The sequence below is a fragment of the Aptenodytes patagonicus genome, chromosome Z (genome assembly GCF_965638725.1).
Source record: "Aptenodytes patagonicus chromosome Z, bAptPat1.pri.cur, whole genome shotgun sequence".
Classification (NCBI taxonomy): domain Eukaryota; kingdom Metazoa; phylum Chordata; class Aves; order Sphenisciformes; family Spheniscidae; genus Aptenodytes; species Aptenodytes patagonicus.
In genome coordinates, this window is record NC_134982.1 from 21258872 (window position 1) to 21282249 (window position 23378).

The 23378-nt window shown below is 38.8% G+C and overlaps 1 protein-coding gene across 2 annotated transcripts; it reads right to left on the bottom strand.

The window, feature by feature from the left end:
- Window positions 1–574: 574 nt before the first annotated feature.
- On the bottom strand, window positions 575–23065 carry MIER3 (MIER family member 3). 2 transcript variants are annotated; one of them, XM_076362385.1, is made up of 13 exons: window positions 23008–23065; window positions 22230–22254; window positions 19865–20010; window positions 17805–17939; window positions 16237–16357; window positions 13902–13987; window positions 13660–13732; window positions 11015–11166; window positions 10473–10554; window positions 6931–7022; window positions 4910–5037; window positions 4577–4722; window positions 575–4494 (listed from the first exon to the last, which is right to left on the bottom strand). In XM_076362385.1, exons 1-13 carry the CDS (start codon window positions 23014–23016, stop codon window positions 4037–4039), a joined length of 1653 nt encoding a protein of 550 aa, XP_076218500.1. In that variant the 5' UTR covers window positions 23017–23065; the 3' UTR covers window positions 575–4036. The 2 variants fall into 2 exon arrangements, with proteins under 2 accessions (XP_076218500.1, XP_076218499.1); XM_076362384.1 differs by having other exon boundaries at window positions 6931–7025.
- Between the last annotated feature and the right edge of the window lie 313 nt (window positions 23066–23378).

The following is a 23378-nucleotide window of genomic DNA, read 5'->3' on the forward strand; positions in this document are numbered from 1 at the left end:
CAGCACTAACTCTGGCCTTTGACAGAATTGGTACGCAAGATCTTAGAAGTAATCAGCGCTTTTCAGGGTCCAAGATTAGTGTTCATTTTCTCGAGGGAAAGGAGAATCAAGACAAAAAGCATTTCAAATAGTTTAAATTCAGCATTAAGGCCTAAGCAGAGTAAAATTTTTGTATTCACGCCTGTAATCTAGCTTGACATGGATTTAAGGATTTGGGCAAGTTTTCTTACACCAGAGAACAGGAATGCGTTCCCCACAGCTTACCATGTAGTTCTAATACTGGGTTATACTGCTGCGATGCGTTGCTCTGAGGCTACGTTTAGGTCCCATCTCAGAGTTTGCTGTACTTAAGCCGTAACGTTCTAACGTCTGGGGGAAATCATTACTTACTATTTTACCTGCATGGCTGCATGCTGCATTTTTCAGTCTTCTCTCTGTAACATTAAATAGCGTGGTAGCGTGCACTTCAGCAGTACCTGGAGTTCTTAAAATGCGTTCAGAGTTACTGCTAAATACTTCTGAAAATGAAGTAGCAAACATAGTGCAGATGCATGAAAAGCTTTACAAGTAAAGAAAGGTTTCCAGACATTTATTTCTGGAACTGTACACCAGGTATTAAAGTACAACAAATACAAAATAATGCTCAAAAAAATCAGTGTTTATGTACAAATATTAAAACCAATGCAACAATAGCGACTTCCTCTTGAACATCTGATACTAAAACATGTTCCGATTGTCACTAGATTTGTTGTTACGCACAGGGTACTTACTTTGAACTGAGAATAACTGGAATCTCTGTTTTATTAGGAGGACTATAACCATTCCTACTGTATTTTACAATTGATAGTATCTTCCTTCTTCTTTCAATGAAAAATAGGAATAAAAAAAATAGTAACCTTGTCATTATTTTATAAATTACTGTATTTAGTTTCCCTGTCTGTAGACAATGTGCTTGTAACGCTGAGCAAATAGTGTCCCTGTCGGTCAGTTTATCCATTAGTTACATTCAAAGTTGAAATATTCACTAGAGACTTTGGTTAAATTAAGTAGTATCACTATGTTCTACTTGATCTGAAGTTTTCCTATATTTTTGACCCTCAGTTTTAAAAATTAAAAACAGGAAACAATTGCACAATTCATTGACCTAATTGTACACAATTTAGTATTCTTCAAATAGTATTGTACATCCTTCAAGTAAATTCAGCAGTTTGACCATGACAAGAGGAAAACTAAACATTTAAAAACCTAGCATGAGAAGATGACGTATGACTAACCAAAGTAAAAGTATTGCTATAATCACAGCACCAGTTACACTTCTAAATGAATCAGCTACCCTCTTCAGGTTCCCTGTACATAAAAAGGATACATTTACCAACACTGCAATTGCCCATTATGGATTTTTTGGTTTGTTTGTATGAAGAAAAAGTGTGGCAAAGGACAAAGAATTCATCACAGTTTGTTACAAGAATTGTGCTTCACCGTCAAAGAACCAAGGCAATGTAATTTCTTCATATGGTTGCAATTCAGTTATCTTCATGCTGACTTTCAAAACGCAATTCTTTTAATAAACGGTAACAAGTTCTCCATTTAAATGTTTAAACTGAGAGAAAAATAAGCCAGTCCAGCTTTTAAAAGAAAAGTTCAATAAATAGCTATTTTACATGGATAAAGTCATAGTGGTACAAATTTATGAATGTCACATCAAGCATGCACAAAAATGTTACTATACACAGAAGTAGTCAGAAAATATTGAAATAGATATCTAAAAAGATATGAAGAATTTACATATTTACAAAATCTTGCAAATTATTGCCTCATTTTAACAAGGAATTAAAAGTAAACGATACCAGCTAGCTAGCCAACAGGCTAAATAAGATCAGCATTTAAAAATCTATTAGACTAGCCGGAATTCATTTTTCTCTCATATCATTTTCTGAGTTTTGGTCAAAAGTCTTTATTAAATAACTAAAGTGTCCATTCAACTCGCTGACAACCCAAACCTTAGACAAGTCTCTGTCTACATTAAGAGCCCAGCAATGCATAGATAAACTGAATATATTACTGCATCAGCTAATGAGAATGGGCATGTTCATTTAAGTGCAACTGGTATAAGCATTCAGTCATCTTTGTATAATGATTTTTATACAGACCAGCCACTCACTGTAAACCCATAGATAAACTTGAATGTATAACAATGGAGGATTATGGCCAGTATTTTACAAAATTACATAAAATGTGTTGATTCATAAACAAAAGAAACAAGGTACAAAGTTCAGCACAAAACACAGCAACAAGAAGCTGACAACTCGGCTAAAAATGTCAGAGTACAACGCAGGGCCAAGGCTACCCGTTATTTACTGTGTACTTACTAAAGTTACGTATTTCAGATGTGTAAGTTAAGAACTGATTACAAAATTGTCTCTACTTTTGTCCACTGTGCTAAACTAATTTGTTTTTAATATGGTAAATGTGCTATTGCGTAAACACTTCAAAGTAATCTTCATTACAAGGCTGTAAAGAAAACTCCATACGCTGCATCCGAAACTCAAGATGTCAATGCAGTTCACAGTATGCATAATAAATACCCTCTTCCCTTTCAAATATTAAAGTTACTACTTTCTAATTACTCAGCATAACCTTGAAGCAAGTATTACAAATATCAACAACGCAAACTTAATCACTTGAATAATGAAAACAAATTAGTGGCAATTAAATTTGTAATACAAACAGTGCAAAGAAAAAGTACGGAGGGAAAGGGGTAATCCTACTGAAGTAAGGTTCAGATTCTCATTAAAAAACCCTGCAAGTTGTATGCTACAACATGTTACAAGCCAATGCTATGTTTGGTTTGACTCTCCCACAAGAATTAGAACAAACGTTTGCAAGACAAACTTCCTGGATGGCTAAATTGCACTCAATGCTCAAAATAAAAAAATTACTGAAGTTAAATAGTTGCTTTTATGGGAAACATTTTTACTCATCCTTTCCTATTTGACCAAGGTAGTGAAGTGCCATTTTTGAGCCAATGACTTGCCAAAACAAATAAATGCAATCCACACTAAAGAAAAACTTTCAAATATATACTTCAAGGTTCTACTATTCCTATATAAACTAGATAGTCCCTCAAAACTGTAACACTTTGAACTGCAGTGCTCAAAACAATTTAAGATGTCTTCCAAATGTAGACTGTTAGTGGTAAATCCTAAGCTGTGCAGACTGTAGCTTTATACATCAGCTGCCTTAGGAAAGTTAAGGTACACGATTACATTACTCTTCAAAGTCGTGGACAAAACCCATCCGAATACAATATAGCCTAAACCGCATCTGTTTAAGCCAGTAAGTTTAAAGTACACAGACACCTATGGCAGCATCATTACTTCTGTGTAAGGTAGCCATGGCCTATCATTTTGCAACAGCATCGAAGTGTAGGTCTTCACACTTTACTCATGTTAAGTCCCTTGTGCTAGCTTCCACCAAGATGAACTTGCTGTTTTGTAAACTGAAGTGCTCTAGTTTAGTATCACATGAGAGAAGGTTCCATTTAAAAAACATCCTTGTATGTTTGTGCAGTTTAAATTAAAGTAACCCATCCCTGCCTTTATAAGGGAAAAAAAAAAAAATGCTACATTGAGCAGGGATCAGGATCGGTACCTGTAAACATTGTTATTCCACTGCATCCGTTACGGCAAAAGTAACTTAGACTAAAAAGCCACTCCAATCTGTTCAGAACTTCTGTGCTGGTTTTGAAACGGTGGCCTCCGTCTACAGGCTTTAAAAAAAATTGAAGCAGAGCTTAAAGCTGCACCACAGAGTTCTCTTAGTCCCAAACTCTGCCAAACATCCTATGACATTTCCACATTTATGGACTGAAAACAGAAATTACTCTTGATAAATCAAGATATAGTTCTATACATACAAAGACATCACTGATGTCATAAAGTTCAAACTTCCAGTGAAAGACTAAGCAAACCTGATAGCTCCCATCAAGTTTACTACTACTGCATAAAGTACCCACTGTTTATTTACTTTTCCACAGTCATTCTGAGTGAAGGGCAGCATGTTGGTGAAGAGTGTGGGTATTGATAAAACCATTTGTCTCATTTGCAGATAGACTGCTGAAGTCAGCCACTGAAACAGCCATTTTGGCACTGGTAATATGGTGTGTGTGGTTCTCAAAGTCCACACCAAGGTTATTTACAGAGACATCATTCATGAAAGATTCCGGAACAGCAATTCCCATTTTCAACCTCTTCGCAGGCCTTTCTGTCTCCTCACTGCACATGTTCATTGGGTTTAGCTCCGAATGATAAAAGCCAGTCTCAAATAAATTAAAACAATCACTTTCACCATTGCTAGGCAAGTTAAGCAATTCTTCTGTTCCGACAGGCACATGATTTACTGGTGCTCGGGGTAAGCTGTCCATAGGAGGAAAGGCGTCATCCAGGCAGTTCACATCTGAAGTGTGGCAGACTGTAGCTACACTATTTGTCAATGCTGGAAAAAAGATGAACACAAATGCAAATGAAACAGTTGTTTGCATATTTGCAACAAAAAGATTTTTTTTTTCTTGATTTACCTGTCAACTCATTGGCAGTGATGGAGTTCAGAATGCTTAGCTGTTGATCAGGAATGGTTTCTGTTCGACTATTAGACGTTAAGGCTGAAGAATGCACTGCTCCACCAAGGGCTTCTGCTTCATCTACCAAACGATCCATGTAGTCCCTAAAAGAATATTGCACCCATAATGTATTATTTAACTGGAAAACAAGGCCTAAAAGTGATAATGGATTTAATTTCAGTTGCCATAGCCACTGCAGCATTACACTGCAATGACAGAAGGAAAAGAAAAAAAAAATTTCTACATTTATGATTCGCAACAGGAAACATAGTCCAAGAATGTTTTACTTACGTAACTCCTGGATGATGGTTATATCTCTTCTTTCCAAATCTTGTTTGCTGAGCGAAGTAATCATAACGTTCTGACTTCTTCCACATGTAATAGAAAGCCACACACTCAGCAACTGTTCTGGTTCTTACCTAAAAGGAGGCAAGAAGAATTGACAGATCAATGCAAAGACTTATGTTTTGCCATCTCCCCAGTTCCCATATTCCTGCAATATTGTAAGTTTTATTGTTCTAGCATCTGGAAGAAAACAATTAAATTAGGAGACTTCAAAAAGAGATCTACAGTTTCAAGTAAGTATTACATTTGTTCTACTCTATGCATTATTGGCTTTTTTAAAACTAGATTGAAACTGTAGCTACATCTGAAGCATTTATATATATAAATATATGTAACAATTTTTTAAACTATAAGATAGACTCTCTTAAGATGGAAAAAGCTGAGCAAATCAATGACCTCGGAGAAGTGAAGCAGGAAAAACTTTGGGTACTTATTCCTTTTGGTAGAGCCCAGAACTGTGGAGGCTTTGACAACAGATAATCACGACAGCAAATGCTTAAACAACAAAATAAAATTGTGGTCTTGTTGAGAAGGTATAAAGGACTCAAAAGACTCATTTTGATCTACGTTAATTGTTTGTCTCTTTCCCCAAAATGGAGGTTGCTATGTGAAGTCAGATTCTTGGAGAAAAAGTCACTACTTCTACCTGTATTCTTATAAACTATATCCATTTTTAGATGCAAAAACATTTCACATCATCACCAGCCCACAGTTCCAGTTTAAGTTTTACAACTAGAATATACAACTCTATCCAGATATAGTCTGGCAGTAAACTACACTTGAGCTTAATCAAACTTATAAAAACATCAGAGGCAAATCCAAAATGCCTTGGGTGCAGCAGTAAACCTTGCTAGTTTAGACACAAACGTACCAGGCAGGGGAGGAAATTAACAGATGTCCATATGCTAGTATATAAAGTCCCAGTTAACAATGCTTTGTAGTACAGCGATAAAGAAACATCTCTCGTTAAATTTCTCCACGGACTAAATCTTGTCTAGCTGATACTTTCCGTATACAACTGTCATCAGCTTATGCTGGGCCCCAGAACTTTCCCTAAATTTTCTGGCATTTTACCTACTTGGAAAAAAACCCAGTGGATTTCTTAGACAAGTTCTGGTCCGTGGTGACAGATACATCAACACACGTACTTTGTTGCATGTTGGAAAAAATATTTTTAAAGTATTTCTTTGCATCTCTGATGAATTACTGTTTATTGGCAAGGTCCATTTAAAATCTGAACCACCCAAATATTATTTAGGACACGTTAAACCAGGTATTGAGCAGGACTAGCAGACTGGTGTTGAACAGCAACCACAACCCTATAAAGTTTACCTGAAATACAACAAAATCACCAGACTCCTAAAGAAAAAAACCTTAAGGTGGTATCAAAGCATAAAGGCGATATACAGAAAATTTGGAAACATCCATACTGTCAACTGTTGATTTTTGATCAAAAAACCCCCCCCAAACCCTATTCTTCAGGCACAGAGGAGTCAATCAGAAGCAATCCAGGTCAAGATTAGAACTCCTTCATTGGCCAGAAAACAGACTACTGATGGATTTCACTTTCTGAAAATGCAAAGAGCTAAGTCTGTTTCTGTAAAATTACACCTTCCTGGTGACAAAAATAAGTTAAGTAAAGATGCATTTTCCCCTCCCACAGCCATGGTATGGAAATACTGTACTTCTAGGAGAGGCACACATTTAAGCTAAATTATAATATAAATGCATAAATGGAAATAATGTCAACATAAGTCAATTTCAGAGATAATACATTGACTCATCTTGCAATGCCTAGCTTTGCCAATGACATCTGAGGAAAAATTAGCACAAAAATGCCAAGCTGGTTTTAATACGTTGCTTCTTATTTCACTCTTCTGCATGGCTTCTGACAAATATATTGCTTTTACAGTTTTTCAGCATTCGTCTCATCTACCAATTCTTCCATTTAACTGTAAAATACTAACCTTGTTTTTCTGTATGAGATGAAAGTCTTTTCCATAAATCCGAAGTGCATGTTCAAAGCTTCTGCATTCTTCTTCTGTCCATGCTGTCATCTCTTCTAGACAATTACAAAAGTAGCACGATAAACTTGTTTTCACTCACTAGCCTTTTACAAAGAATAAAATATTTGTTGCTAATGGATGAATATCCAAAAGCATTCTAAAAAAAACAATAGTTCATTTATTTAGACCCATGTTCTTTCCTCTACTGTACAGATATCCTACCTGAAATCTAACCTTCTTTATAAAGACTCATAAAAGAGTTTGATTTCTGAAATCTTTCAACCTTGAGGGCAAAGGACATTCAAAAGATTTATTATTTCTTAACATTTGTCATCAAAAAACCAAGGTTTGATAACATCAGCGAGGTGTCAGTGAGATAATTTTTCTGAATATTCCTCCTCATGTAGGATACAAAGAACAGTGGTTGCTGGAAAAAAGAGTGAAGGAACAACCTGTTGTGATGGATGCCCCTGCTCTACTGAGTGAGCAGTACTTTGATTCAGGCATCACTGACAAGTGGGCCTGACTGGAATCAGCCCTGCTGTGCAAACTGCGAGAACTGTGCTAGGCCATATCTTCTCAGAACTAAGGAGTCTTTAGCTCCTGATAAGACATGGCCTACAGTACCAGCCCGAGCTGGGACTAGACAAAACTAAAACTGCTACAGCTGCACACCTGCACATACACCAAAGGGGGGCTGACTACGAGTCAGTCACTTTACAAATATCTGTAGCCCCTCTGAGCCCATTGAGCTCTCCTGTACAGCAGCAGGCTGCACAGAGGTGATCTCCCCTTGAGCAGGGAAGGGACACCTCTCAAGGTTACCCTTCATGAAGGTAACCTTCATGAGGTTACCTTGAGGTAACTCAAGGTTACCTCATACAAAACTGAGGTATGTGCCAGACTGCAAGGGGGGCAACCAGAGAAATACCATAAAGACCACTCCATGGGACCCCCTTCACCTGGCCAATCTGCACGAAAAATATAGGCAGAAGCCTGGTGAAAGCAAGCCTGAGTATCTCTGGCATGTCTCCTTAACTGGGGGAGATCGTATTATATTAGATCAGGATGCCTTTTGGGGACCAGGAGCGTTCTTGAACGAGGGACCATCCCCTAACACTGAACCACACTCTATTGCCTGCTGAGTAGTGTATCGGGCAGGAGGCACAGACCCTTGGGATAGAGGGGAGCCCACTGCTATATCAATAAGATCATTAAGTTAACTTTTTACTGCCGTTACAAAAGCAGCCTGCCTTCAGGCTACGAATGACAGAGGTGCACATGGTGATTACCCTATCTCTGCCCCTGTAGACCCAAAAGCGTGAAACCACTAATAGGGGGAGCCCTGGCTGTTTTAAAATTGTATACCTCATTGCAAAAAGAGATGAAATTAGACAAACGTAGAACATAACACTCAAAAGGGTCAGGATGGCCAACCCTGCCTCTGACCCATCCCGACCTGGGCAGACTTGATGCACGGCATCCTAAGTCATAGTCGAGAAATGGGGTGGGATGAACCGACACCAGCAGGGCTATCCCGAGCTAATGTAGACAGCAGATGGATCTGGCAAGTAAGACAGACTCCCCAGGACTCCCGACACTTTCCTTGATCTCACAAACCCCCTGGTGAGGTAGTGGACCCCCAGGAAAAGGCATAATGAACTGTGGAGGAAAGTCTTAGTGCTAGGCATACCTCGGGTAGCCATACAGGGCCAATTGACTGGGACTATACTTAGTCTGATTCCAGGCCTTTGAAAAACAAGGGATATCAGGGAATCCGGAACAAACCAACCAACCATCTGCTCCTAAAGATCCCACGAATAACCCTTTCAGACTTCTTAAGGAGGATCTGTGAATCTTTTTTTTTTTTTTTTTTTTTTTTAAGATAAAACCTGCAGTTTCTGAAACTGAATTTTAGTTTTACAAACAACAACAAAAAAATCACTAAAAAAGAGTAAGACTTTTAAAACAAAGTAGCTCGAACTATTTGAGTAGGTCAGTTTTGTCTCAAGTATTGTTGCTTATCTTGACTATAGCTTTGGGTCTATATATAATTAAGAAGGGATATTTCAGGCATCTTACATTCATAATGGTGATCCAAAAAGTTTCTGTTCAGCTGGCATTTGAAGTCAGTGGGGGGGGAAAAAAAAACACATTTCAAAACATTTCTGGAAGCAGACAATGGAACCAAGACCTTTCTGCTCCCACATGAAGGTGATAATCATTCCACTGCAATGCCATTTTCTTTCTTTCTCACCCCATTAATTTTGCACTCCTTACTACAGAGTTCTCAAGCTTCAAAGAGAAGAAAACATCCCCATGTAAAGTCTCACTGTTATGAAATTATCTTGGGAGTGGTGGATTTTTAACTCTCATCCTGAGAATAGCAGTAAACTTCAGTGGGTAGAGTAGATCACAGCAAAACGGTTACTCTAAGAGACAGGCACTGACAATATTATCATCCTTTGCGATTTTTAATGAGGGTATAGTAAGTCCCATCTGACTTGGGGGGAGAGGGGGGAGTGTGAGTACTAGTCCTTAGGATAGAATTTTGGGCTCTGAACCACAAATGGGCAGAGGTATTTTTGAATCCCAAAACAGGAATCTAAATCCTAGAGAGGTGTGGGATTTAGGATACAACCCTGCAACTGATACTTTCCTATTGTTTAGGTCTACACAATCTCTTCTTGTACATGACCTTTCTGAAGTACTGCTCTGATAATCCTTATTGTCCCCTTCAGCTTTACCTTAGATATTTAGCTTTCACAGCAACTCACTTGAAAACACTCAAGTTCCCTTTGGATCCAGTCCTGAGTAGGGAATATCTGCCAGAATATCAATTTATACCAGGGCTCATACTCCATTTCTGCTTTATGCAACACATATGTTAAAATACAGGACAAAGAACTGTCTTTGCTAAATGATAAACTCTCATTTTCATTTAAGGGAGTAATAAAGTTAGGGACAAACAAGATGGAAGCTCGTTTTCCACTGTAAACTCAAGCAAAGCTCTCCACACTCTACCAAAGACCTATAGAACTATACGGTAGAACCAGTTTAGGGTTGGCATAGCATAACATTAGCACAGTGAGGAAGAGAGTGGGTCTTATTTATATAGCCAGCTATATTCTCCTGATTCTGGTATAAATGTCATCAGATTATATCATGATCTCAAAAAGACGCTGTACTATGGGTGAGAACTGCCTTATGGGAGCAAAATCACTGCTCTCCCCATCCCTCTCCTCAGTCTATGCCATTCTTACAACAACAATGGAGGAAAGAAGGGAAGGTGAAAAGCTGATCCTGCAACCTTTATACAAGTTGCAAACTTCCCTAGCAGGGTTTTCCAACTGGCCAACAGTCAGATTATACCTAATCTGCACTAAAGACATCATGGAAAGGAATGTGCTCATCAATCTGATTCACTCAAGATTTTTCTACACAACATTTTTTATTCTTTTTCTTCAACACACATTTCTGAAAAACCAGGTAATCTCTCTTACCTTGAGATGCCTTTCCATTTGAGCAGTATCTCTCAATTGCTTCTTTAACATTATGGCTACTCTTGAGAAGTTCATACAGCGCCTATAAAACAGAAAAAGTCTTTAGAAAGAGTCAAAGTTTGCAAATATCCAATCTAGACTTCTAAAACTGCCTTTCAGTGAACATATCTAATGTAAAAAAAGAGGATTTATCTTTATACATGATGAAAATTTTTAAATAACAACTAAAAGCAAAACAATCCAAAAGCTGAGGCAAGGTTTAATTAAGAAAATGTAAAACATTATATGCAATTATTAAAAAAGCTGGATTTGTCAACAGCATGGCAATCAGAAACATCACAGATCACAACGCTGCCAACATTCAAATACTCATAATTTTAAGCATGTGCTTAAAATGACAAATAAGATCCTGACACAAATAACATCTAATTAAAAAAAAATAAAGAAATTGAGTATTGCTGCCTTTATAATACAAGGCAGGGAAAGAGAACACGTTAATTACAAAGCAATGTGTCACAAAAGGAACAGGATATAAAACATACTTGTTCATTGTCCCGTGTATGTAGTCCTTCAGGAATTCTGCCAATCATTTTTTCATTTCCTGTTCTTAAGGAGGTTTCAAAAAGGTATTCTTTAACTTTACTTTCTGAGATCACATCAGGTTTCCAAAGTAAATGGTCTTCATTTTCATAGGCTGTTAAAACAGAAATCCATTAACGCCAGGTGTGATATTTTTAAGGCTGTAACATTAAAAGCTATTTCACAAAGAACAGGAACACAGAAGTATTCAAATCAAGCACCATCATGCCACTTCTAAATTGCAGCTCACTTTTCCCCCAAAAGCCTGAGTTAAGAGACAGACACTGCAGTGTGACATAGCGAAGAGATCCAGGTTCCATGAGGATGAGATAAGGGACTGAACTCTTGAGACGAAGAGTCTTTACAGAGGAGCAGCTTGTTGACAGCTAGATGATTCAAGTCTATGTATTCATCATCTTCCTATAAACAAACTAGCAAAACCATTCACAGTTTTATTCAGCTGTTTTCAAAAAATAAACCACAGTTTACAGTAAAAGAGTGTAGGATATTACTTTAATATTTCAAGTATTAAATTTAAAAAAGAGGTGGTGGCTAATTGGTCATTTTCAACTAAAATTTGCCAAAAATTACTTAACAGAATGGAAATCTAGGTCTCAGTGTGGTAATTTGTTTTTCCATTCACTAACAACTGAATGCTGTTAAGAACTTCTACACTGCATACCTTACAAGCAATCAGGGTGTATAGTCCTCCTTCATAGTACACTGAAATCATGTATGCACCTCTTAAGTAGCTTATTTGACAGAAAATATATTGGAAATATACAAGAGTTGGCCTGAACCTTTGTCAGTCTGTGCACTTGTTTCAATTCTAGATTAAACTATAAATCCTTTACTCTGATCAATAGATGTGATTAACATTGCACATATTATTTCACGTACTCTCTTGGTGATACAGAATTGGAGAGTTATTCAACTCAAACACACAAGCGTAATGGTTGTTACAGTAGAAGAGATGAAGATTCTCAAATCTCTCATAAAACTACAGGAAACAATATTAAGCTAAGGTGAGGAATAAAATTACATCTCCTCTGAAAGTTCTGTTACAGCTTAAGAACATGGAAAGCTTTCAAACAGACATGTTACAAGTGTAAGGTTTATAGAAGAGCAGAACTACCTTCTAGCACAATTCTGGTACTTGGGACTACACAGCAGAAATATAAGCCCATTTGCCATCACAAGCTCTTCAGGGAGTACAGAAGAGGCTTTCACAGAATCCTCCACCCCTACAGCCAGGTCCAACCTCTCCGAGCACCTCTGACACTCAGCTTCAACTTCCTTTATCAACCAAGACAAGCCGGCACTTCTTGCTGGAGTCCATGACTGATGATCTCAAGAGGAGCTCCTTGGGCTCTCCAATCTGGGAGCTACCTCTTTGCTCTTAGCCATGCCAGCAGACAAGACTCTCACCGGTTCTTTCTAGCACCAGCTCATTCTAGAGAAAGTTGTCCTGCTCATCCTCTGGTTATTGTCCCTTCTCTAGTTCTTGGCTGAGGAGAAGTCAAGATGTGTAAACAGTAAAAGGACTATCCAGATAAATTCGGTTCCAACTCCTCCATTTCTTACAACCCATAAGCATCATGCTTGAATCTTAGAAAATAGGAGACTTCCCTAGGTCTCTTAAGCAACCCAAGAGATGTTCACTTGCTAATGCTTCCAGCTCCATCCATACCATTCTTCTTCTCTATTGCAAAGGATCGTTCTTCAAAAAAGCAGTTGGTAATGGTGAAAAGACTTGATATACTTCACTAGAATAATATTCCCACGAAAAGTTACGGTTCGAACACAAGTAACTTACAGAATATTGAAAATTTACAGGAAAAAAAAATAAAAGAATGCCCTTCATTTATTAACATATTCCCCAAACTGTTCCTTAATTTCACAGCTGTTCCACCCATGAGCAAATTTCTTTCATTATTTGCTTTTTGAACTCCACAGCTATATGGGCTATACTTTTCTCATAGTGAAAGTTTCTAAAGATACCAAGTAAAACTCTATTAAATAAGTTATTTTTTCTACTCTAGCACAACTACAGTTTTTAACCTAAATTTACACTGGAATAACATCATACTTAAAACATCGTATTTTTTAAAAGACAGTGTATCAGGACCTACATCTTCTACTCATGCTATGGAAATTTAAAATACTTTATTGCTTTGTTTTCCATATCCATTTTGTAACCAACAATGTTGTGCTTGCCAAAAAACAAGCAAAGAAAAATACTGTTTTGAAGATCTTCAGTGTAAACCGTTACATGCTCATAGCCCAGTTATGATACTCTGATGAAAATATTTCCTTCTTGACCCGCAGTTTGTTGCCTCCTAATATTACTAGACACTTCAGAATTAACACTGTAATCCAGCCTCCAATGTTTTCTTAAGAATGTCCTCTCAAAGTTGAAGAATCGCATTTCTGAGACATAATTACGTGGTTGCATTACTTCAGTTTTCTAGTGCCCCCCCTTCTTTTTTTAAGGTCTCTGAGACTTTAACTAAGCCATTGAATTTACCTTATGAGCTTAAATAACATTTTCCCATCAACTGCTATGTATAAACATAAAATAAAAAGTAAAACAGTCAGAAGAACTTACCCTTTTCATCATCACTGTATCTGCCAAGGTAAGGTGGAATTTCAGCCTGGTACTGTGAACCAACCATTATTTCCTGAAGATGTAACAAAAATGAAAAGAGAAAGGTATTAACTTAGTATTTTGTGTATGGAAGCATTAAAAATGCCTCCATTGAAGCATTAAAAATGCCACTAACCTGGCATTTAGCAGAGAATTCCAGAATTGGCAGTTTTTTAAATTATTTTTTAAGATATAATTATTACCTTTCTCAAATCTTCAGATGAATTGCCATTGTCTGCCTCTACATCTTCACCATCTGATTCCTTATCTCCATCACACGTAGTGTTTGCTTCAGACACAAAGAAGTTTGTTTTTAGCTAGGAATAATTTTCAGTTCAAACACAGAACTAGAAGATATCCTTTACTTTTGAAAGGAGCAGCTCCTTTTATTCTGGGAGACACTTATCATGAGTCTGTTGATCTACATTTCTATCAGAAGTCTGTTAATCTACATTTCTATCAAACTAGCATGAAGTCAGAAAGCACTGGTACTTGTATACTGCAGAACTGAAACATTTATCACCACTGCAACTGAGACAATCTACTATATTTCTAACAGTCAAAAGGAAATGAGATCATTTTTCTTCACCAATTTTCCCCAATAAAGGCTTATACCTTACAGAAAAGGTATAAGAGAAACAGAAAACTTCCAGGGCTATGACTTAGCCTCAGGTTAATCACAAACGAAGTAAAGTTGAAGGCATGTCTTTATTACCTACTAAAACCTTTCATCAGAGGTTTTAATGGGCATTCAAAACATTCCCTTAAAACAAGGCTGCCTCAGCCTGGAGTGAAGATACAGGAGAGATATACAAAATGGAATAAGCAAAAGACAGCAAAGACTGCTTATTCCTCTTTAATCTTTTTTTTTTTCTTAGGAAGAAATACAGCAGAGCACTCCAAGCAATTCAAATACAGTACTCCACAGAAGAACTCACATTTTAGAATCTGGAACGCTGTGGTACTGGGTTCTGAAGTAATTCTATTTTTATAGCTGTATAATCCCTGGCAGAATGGAATCTACAGTTCTGATACGATAAAAGCTATTTTGTATTCTCAAACTTCAGAGACAACATGCTCATTAATAGGGTTGCAATTTTAGCTTCATCACAACTAAACAGAATTGTCAACAACAGAGACAATATCCAAGACTGTATGGACTGAGGCTCTTCTTCTGTAGTCATTACTACAATCACCAGTCCATCTCTTCTTGTTGTTAGAAGTAGCAAGCAAGAAGCTAACCTGAATGCATGAAATAACAATATGCCTGGATAATCACAGGCAGTTATTTTTTCCAATTAATGCAAATTTAATAAAATAGCCTATATTATGTATTAGACATGTTTAATCTTAAAACTTAATGTTATCTTAGTATCTGAGAAATAGAGAGAGATCAGAAAAAAAGATGAAACTGCCAACAGCACAGAGAACTGACATCTCCCTCCCTGAAATGGTGGATATTCGATTTTAAAATGTCCAGCCAAAAGTTCTAACAGAGCAAGTAACATTCTGATAGAAAACTATGATAGCTGAAAACAAAGATGACTGTTTCTTAATCCTCAGTAAGATGAGGGGCTAACCATTTTTTCTATAAAGCTGCCACACTTTCAGTGTCATATTCATTAACAGTTCACAAGCAATGTGTAAGTGCCAGCAAGTTTGGGGTTTGCTTAACTGAAAAAAGAGCATTATGATTTTTAAGGTTTTTATATCTCTCTTTCAATACAAATGTCTTATATTTACTACACAATCAGCAGCATGCAAAGGGCTACGATTGCTGATTAACTAAGGCAGTACATCCCCCTTCTCTAGCAGAACGAAATCCCCCACGAATAGCTTAAGATACTTGCCAAATTAAAACTGTGATAAAAATCCTCCACATTGCTTTAACTCTAGCACACCAGTGAACAAATGAGCTGCAACAGGCAGTGAGGAATATCTCGTCCAGGTTGGATAACTGAACCACTGGTTCTCAGATCTTTCCCGTAATAGCTCCACGGGTAGTGAAATTTTGGTGGTCATGGGTTTATAGGCCTTATCCCATATAAAACCACTTTCGCTCACCCCATGAAGTCCTATGGAAAAGTGATGAATGTGTGAAGGGAAATAATCACAAAGAAACTGCATCCCAGTTCACATCCACAGGCTGCACGGAGGAGTCACTGGCTTAAAAGCAGCAGCAAAATTTTAGTAGAGAAACACTAATTTAAAAGAATGTGTTACATATTCATGTAATTCACTAACATACTGAAAATCATGAAGGGTGTTCCTCAATACCACATTAACTATTAATTATGAAGTTACTGTATTTGTAGAAAAATTAATTTTACTTTTGCTTTGAGCACAGTACCAAATAGAAGTCTTTTAGGTAATCAGTAATACCAACCAAGGACAACATTCATGTACAACATCCTGCAAAGCACTGTTTTTCAATTCCCGGTAAAGTCAGCACTACTCTGCAATTTTGGTATTTTAAGCTAGGAAGCTATATATAATGTTAAGACTTTTTGAGTACTATTATAAAATTACGTTTCCTACATCTTAATGGCCGAGGAAAGAAGTCAGTAGCCTCATGTGAAGTAACTGACGGTGTCAGGTCATCAGCAGAGGACTGTGTTTCTTCATCATCACCCGACAAGAGGTCTTTAGCGATTTCCTCCTGTATCATTAAAATAAAAAAAAAAAACCTCAGACTGACTATTAAGTACAGACTGGTGAGCATTTAGATTCAACAAATTCTAAGTCTCATTAATTAAAATGCATTATTTTACCATAAGTAAATTTAGTAGACCATACTCCCTTAATTAAAAAGCTAGCTTGCTCCTCCTAAATCTAAGAATAAATATAACCATTCATTTCAGAGTTGAACACAGGGGTTCATTTCCCCTTTGTCTTCTATTAAAATAAATGCACAAGAAGTAACTTCTGCAAGCATCAATCTCAGATGTCCCTCCAACTGCTTCCAATGAAAAATGCCAGTGGAAACTGCCTCAAATCTTTAGAAGTCTGTCATTCTTTGCATCACAGATATACCGAAGCTTTAAAAGGCTGTTACCCCTTAAACTCTGGGGGGAAAAAAAATAAAACAGCCAGGCACTTTTGTAGACTTTTGCTGAGAGGACAATTACATATAATAGACAACCTGTTATCTTCCCAAAACACAAAAGATTGACATTTCTGTAGGTTAAAACCAAAGATATTAAGAAAGAAAAAGCACGCTTCCTCTACTAGCAGACATGTTTGAACCCCTCTATATAGAGGTTAGGAAGGGAAAGAACTATATTAGACAACAAGCCGACTACATTTTTGTAGCCTCAACACAATCGTGAATCCTAATGAGAATCAGATGTGCAGAGCCATCATTATACACTACTTTCTGTGGAGTTTACCATTACATCATACTCACAGAAAGAAAAAAAAAAAAAAAAAAAAGAAAAAAGATAAAGACATATACTTACTACCTACATACTTTATAATCCAAACTACTAGCTGCATATGCTTTATAGCCAAAAACCAGATTAAAATCTCAGATTTCAAAGTTAGCTTGCAAATCACAAAACCTGAAGTTTCAGGTTTTTACATCAGCAATGCAACACATAGAGTCACTGCACATAAAACAATCTCTCTCTCACTCCCCAAAGTTGAGACCTTTCCAAATGATATGCATTTGAAAGCAACATTCCAAAGCATTAAGGAGTGCATTTTCAAGTTATTCACAAATGTGTTGATACTTGACACGTGTGTTGGAAGCCAGAATTATTATTTCTGGACATTGCATACATTATCAAAAAATCCCACTTCTATTAAAAAAAAAACCCACCTATTTAAAGTTCTTTGGATGTGTTTTAGAAGAACTGTTAACTTACTCGTTTTTCGTTTGTAGTAATATAGTGTCACTAAAGTTGCTATGCATTTGTAAGTGTGATAATTGTAATTAGAATCAGGTCCTCAATATCCTTGAAAAAGAATGAATTCAGAGTAATATTATATATTGAAATTAAAAAAGATACGTATTTTGTAAGATCAAGAGATAGTGAAATATAATTTAACGACACCTGGATTTCTGCTTTTAAACCATAATACAGGGGAAAACGGTTCTGACTTACTTTATCTAGAGTCATATCTGGAAGTTCATCTGCAAGTTCACTTGGAGAGCTATCTGCACTGGAACCTGCCATAACTGGAATCGTGGGTTCATAGCCATAGAATGCCAGTAAATCTTCCAATGGCATGTTTCCTTCCTAATACAAGAGGATTTACAAACATTTCAGCATATTGCCAAATACTTGTAAACAGTTCAGGCCTAAAAGGATAAGACACATTTTGAAGAACAAAAGTAAAAAACAAACAAAAACTTAACTGAAAGCAGGAATCTTGATTAAAGATTTAAAATATTTTCAGGCACAGGACTGAAATAATTCATAACCATGTCTCCTGGCATATAGTGAAGTCCCATCAAGCTATTGAAGAAAAGTGTTTAATGGATGAAACTAAAGAGTACTTATTATAAATTTGCTCCTTATCTGATTCATACTATAGAGCATGATTTGCCTGTATTTCTTCAAGACACAAGATTTCCTAGAAACACTAACAACCCTCCTACAAGCGAGAAATGCAGAAAAATTCAAAGACTTTAGTCCTACATAGTTACAGCTGCAAGTGTGCAAAAACCCACAGAAGTAAACCAATACAGCAAATTTTAAGCCCTCTTTTCCTTCTCCTGCACAATATATTTTATAATGACCGTTGAGAAGGTAATAGGAGAAAGACAGCTAGTGATACAGAAAGCAAAAATCAAGAGAAAGGCTTCATTTATAACTTGTTTTTTCCAACAGCTTTTGATCAAGTGATTTTAGTAAGTATCATCATACTTGCATCCTAATACAATTAATAAAACAATAAAGTGATTTTTTTAGTTACCTGATTGAAACCATCAAAATATCAAAAATATTTTCCAATATTTATACCTTTAAAAGTTACACTACCTTGAAAAATTTCTTGCTGAACTCATACACTGATTAAATTACTTGTTTTCTTCAGTCAGCTAAGGTCTTAGTCCTGCAAAGACTTTTCACAATGGATAACCGTAAACTCATGACCCAGTCTTTCCAGGATTGGGACCTAAAGTAATAAAGTGTTTAAGACGAGTGGCTCTCAGTTCTTCTTCCTTTTATTATAGAAGCAATAAGATAATTTTGTGGCGTAACAATTCCATTTTAACCACCAGACTTGGTAAGCTGCTTCGCTATTATAATTGCAAGTTCATAATCTGCGAAAATGTAATTGTAAAGGTAGAAGGACAAAAAAAAAAAAAAAATCAGGAGTATAAACACTGTCAGCTCCACATTTAGAAAATTTGTTTTTACATGGACTACAAAAACACAGCCTCATATTTGATGCTAAAAATTACACTTTCCTGGAACTCTGTTGACCAAAATATGCAGTTATGCTGAATGGTGTAAGTGGGTCACCAAACAGTACTGCAAGCAGCATCAATTTGTGGGTGTTCAGCATTCAGCAGGTGTTTAAAAGAGGTGATGCACTGCCACAGATGAACAAGAGGTGTAAATAGGAAAAACATGTAATTAAAGAGTGTAAAATGGAATAGAAAAAGCCAGGGAGCATGCTGGTCATTTTGTACACCCACCAAATGCCAAACGGATGAAACTAAGACAGAGAACTACCATTTACATAGCAAATGAACGTGATCCATCATGCCTAGAACAGGACTGTTTGTTTGCATATTGGAAAAGCAAAACCTGACCAACAGAATGAAATACAGCTAGCTGCCACTTAATAGTAGGCAAAATGTACAGTTTCAGCTTAGATCCAACTTACAAAACTTAGAAGTGATAAGTGATATTAGATGACAGGACTTTAAAACCTGCTTCAGCGATTTCTCTACCAAAGTGAAATGACTACTAAATGAAAAAGAGTATGAACTTAACATAACACTAGTATCTTTGAGAAGCCAAGTTCAGCCTTTTTGTGAGGATGCACTGCTGTATCGTAATCAAACCTGATTCTTTTTTTAAACAAGCTGCAAAGGCATGTTGCAGGAAACTGCATTATACAATACAAACTGAAGAATAGGTTGAGTGTTCTTTTCACTAGGAAAGTTACAACATGTATGGACAACATTTACGAGACAGCGAGTCACTCTTACCTTTTCTAAATCTTCAATTTCAGAGCTGAAATTTTTGCTTTCTTCCATCATTTCCTCTTCTTCGAGAGTTCGCTCATCATCATAATCATGTACCAGCATTTCAGCAGATGGGTCAAAGTCATGATCCTCAGACGATAAAGAGCCAACTATCAAAAAAACCTAATTTGAGTCATTTTTTTCCTATACCAACATATGAAACTACATCACAGAAAAAAATACGGTTGCATGAATTCTTTTACATACAGGGTCAGAACTCTCAGTGGAGTAACTGGGAACAAATTCCTAACTACTTGACAAATTCAGCTTTTTTAGCTGGCCTTCCCATTTCATATTTGTAATAGATGCAGTTTCCTCTCTTGTAGTAGAGAGTACTTGGGAGAAGTACCTAAACTACTAAAACAAAGTTTCCAAAAGTACAATCCCAAATTAATATTTTACTGAATAAAAGATTGTGCAAAACGTCCTTGAAATCACCATTAAGGTACAAAGCACACAAGTCACAGATGCTGCAAGACTGTGATTTATAGACTCTGACTCTATTTATGTGATTTATATGGTAACAAGCATAGTTTTTCACTGGTAAAACAGCTAACAGGTTTGAATCAGCTTCCTGCTAACAGCAAAATAAACAGCGAGACTCGCTTCAGATTAGTTTAGCCTCACAGATGGATCTTTTATTAAAACTAATTTAATTCTTAGCACTTGATCTAGAAAGGAAGAATAAACATAGCAGAGTTTCAAGAAATATTGAAGAAAATATACTGGAAATAACAAAATGCTTCTAATGGATCACATTAATTAACAAGCCATTGTGACAGCTCTCTGGTCCAACAGACACTTTTTCATTACTCAAGAGGATAGTCATAAGTCATCAAAAAAGTAGTTATTATTTTAAGTGCATTTTGTCAACTGTTAGAAAGGTTGTAATTAGATTCAACAAGTTTTAAAGATGCAAATATTCTGCACCACGAAGTCAGTGTTCTACAATGAAAACCACTGAATTACAGGGTTGTTTTGTTCTTTAATGTTCACTTTCTTATGGCTTTCAGGATGGAGAAAAGACACAGATTATGATATTTCTCTTTAACTTCTGGTTTCCCCTTCTAGTTCTTACACACTAGTGCTCTGTTGCAATCCTTGGCTTACAAGCACCAAAGAAAAGGTTTATTAAGAATTATTTCCATGTAAGAACTTCTTCAGAAGTTTTGAAGGGAATAGCTACAAATTTTCCATCTTCAGAAAAATAAAGTGGTATCCCTCTCTGCACTGCTTCCAGCCTTGAAAGAGACAGTTGTATATATTAACACTGCTGAGTCTTAAAGCATCCAACTAATTTTTCAGCACTTATGCTAAGCATTCATTCCTTGTATGCAGGTAATTAAAGTAAACTTTGTTTAGCTTCCTTAAGACATTACTGTGAAAGTTCATGATATCATACTGTAGAGAAACATTCAGGCCAAAAATGCTTTTTATTCACATGCTATTCATATTACGGTCTCATAGAACTTTCAGTATAGCTGATAACACTACTCCAATTACAATAACGATGTTACGTGTTGAATTTTCCTGCTATTGGCCATCACATCCTGAGCCAGTTTTAAGGAAGTGTCAACTGCCTTAATCTAATATATATTTATAAATATGGGTGCCCAAGATTATTGCTTCTAATTGCTGTTCTAACTCATTTTGAGTAACTCAAGTAGAAGTTCTATATCACCCACATACTTTAGATAAAAAAAGCCCCACTGCTTTAGTAGCTCTGAATGCTCAATATCCAATTTAAAATATTTAAAGCCATATTCAAAAATACAAGCTCAATAAATTTCCTAAGAGTAGTTAAAAAAGGTAACAGCCAATGCAGAAGGCAGTTACACAGAAGCAAATACATTCCCCAAATACTTCTCCGAGAGTAGCCCTGCTGCTGTTAAATATGCTTGCTTGTGTAAAGTATTCTAAAGAACCTTAGCAGCAGTTAAAGCCTTAAAAATTACTTATCATTATGATTTTAAACATTTTCTGTTATTACCAAGAAGTAAAAAATTTACACAAGTCTGTAGTTATCAGCAACAAGACAAGCAGTCTCTCTCCAGGCTACACAGCTTTACTGAGATACTGACTTAAAAGTACTACAAAACTTTGTTTTCAGTTTGGGTTCTGAGCAGCCAATTACTAACTGCAACTGGAGTTAAGGGAAGGACTCCACAGCGCACATCTCCTTCTCTTAAAAATCTGGCAGGCGGTTAATTGCGTGCACATGAAGCATTAGGAAAGCTACGAGGGGATAAATTTGGAAAGGAGCAGGAAGGAGACAGTGGTGTGCGGGTGGCAGGCTGGGTGCCGGAGCAGGAGGTGGGTGAGGACGAACCTGGGCTCGAACTCCCAAAGGAAGCCTATGGGGAGAAGAAAGAGCGAGGTGAGAACGGGCTCCCTCCGGCCCGGCAGCAGGCCCGGGTCTTCATGTCATGCTTCCCCCTTCTCCACCCCCGGAGCTGCCCCCTTCCCCCGTCGCTCCCCGCCGGCCTCGGCCCCTGCGTCCCGCCCTGCTGGCCCCTCCATCCCGTCCACCCTCTCCCGTCCCTCCTTTGCTCGCTCGCTCCCCGCCTGCCGCTCTCCTTCCCTCCTCCTCCGCCGGCAGAAGCCCCTCAGCAGCTGCGGCCGGCGCTCCCGCTCCCTCCGGCCCCGGCCGGGCGGGACATGACAGGGGCAGGCAGCGGCGGAGGCAGCCGGACCGGCCGCGCCTCTTCCCCGCTCCCAGCCCGGGGCTCGCTCCTCCTCCCTCCCTCCGGGCGCTTCTCCATCGCCCGCGCTGCGGCGGCGCCGCCGTCGCCGGCCCGGCCCGCGCCCCCCGGGGCCCGGCCCGGCGGCCGCGCCCCCCTCCGCGGCCTGTCGGCCGCCCGCGGGCTGCGAACCCGGCACCCGCGCTGCGCGGCGCCCGCCGTGCGGCCTAGTCGCGCAGGCTCCTGCTACCCCGGCGCCGGCGGCTCCGCCGGCCGCCCCGTCGTCCCGCCGGCCACCCCGCGCCGCCGGGTCGCCCCGGAGGCGCCTTACGGGGATGTCGAGGCGGGCGCGGGGGACCTGCCGGCGGCGGGGCCCCGCGGGGAGCCGGCCGAACCCCGGCGCCCCAACCCGCTTTCCCCGCTCACCTCCGCCATATTGGGACGATCGGGCTGAGGAACAGCGCTGCGCCGAGTGCCCGGATGGGGCCGCTAAGCCAATGGCAGCCGCCGAGCCCCAGCCGGAGCCGGCCGGGGAGGGAGCGGAGGGGCCGGCGGGACCGGGCTGGGGCGGAGGAGGCGGTGCCGGGGCAGGGGCAGCGCCGGGACCCCACCTCCGGCGGCGCCGCGGCCTCCCGCCCCGGCCGGCGAGGGCGCTCTGCCCGCCGCGGCCCGCCGCGGCCCGGCCCTGCCCCACCCGGAGAGGGCGCTCGGCGCCCGCCGTCGAGCCCAGGCCGGAGCGGCGCGGCACCGGCGCCGCCCTCCACCCGCCCCGCCCGGGGAAGCCTGGGCCGGCAGAG

What these genes read in the sequence shown, in the direction of transcription:
- MIER3 (XM_076362384.1), bottom strand. An exon ending in CATCTGAAGATTTGAGAAAG is followed by an intron (nt 13,733 to 13,901) that starts GTAATAATTATA and finishes TTACATCTTCAG; the next exon opens with GAAATAATGGTTGGTTCACA. An exon ending in ATACAGTGATGATGAAAAGG is followed by an intron (nt 11,167 to 13,659) that starts GTAAGTTCTTCT and finishes CTGTTTTAACAG; the next exon opens with CCTATGAAAATGAAGACCAT.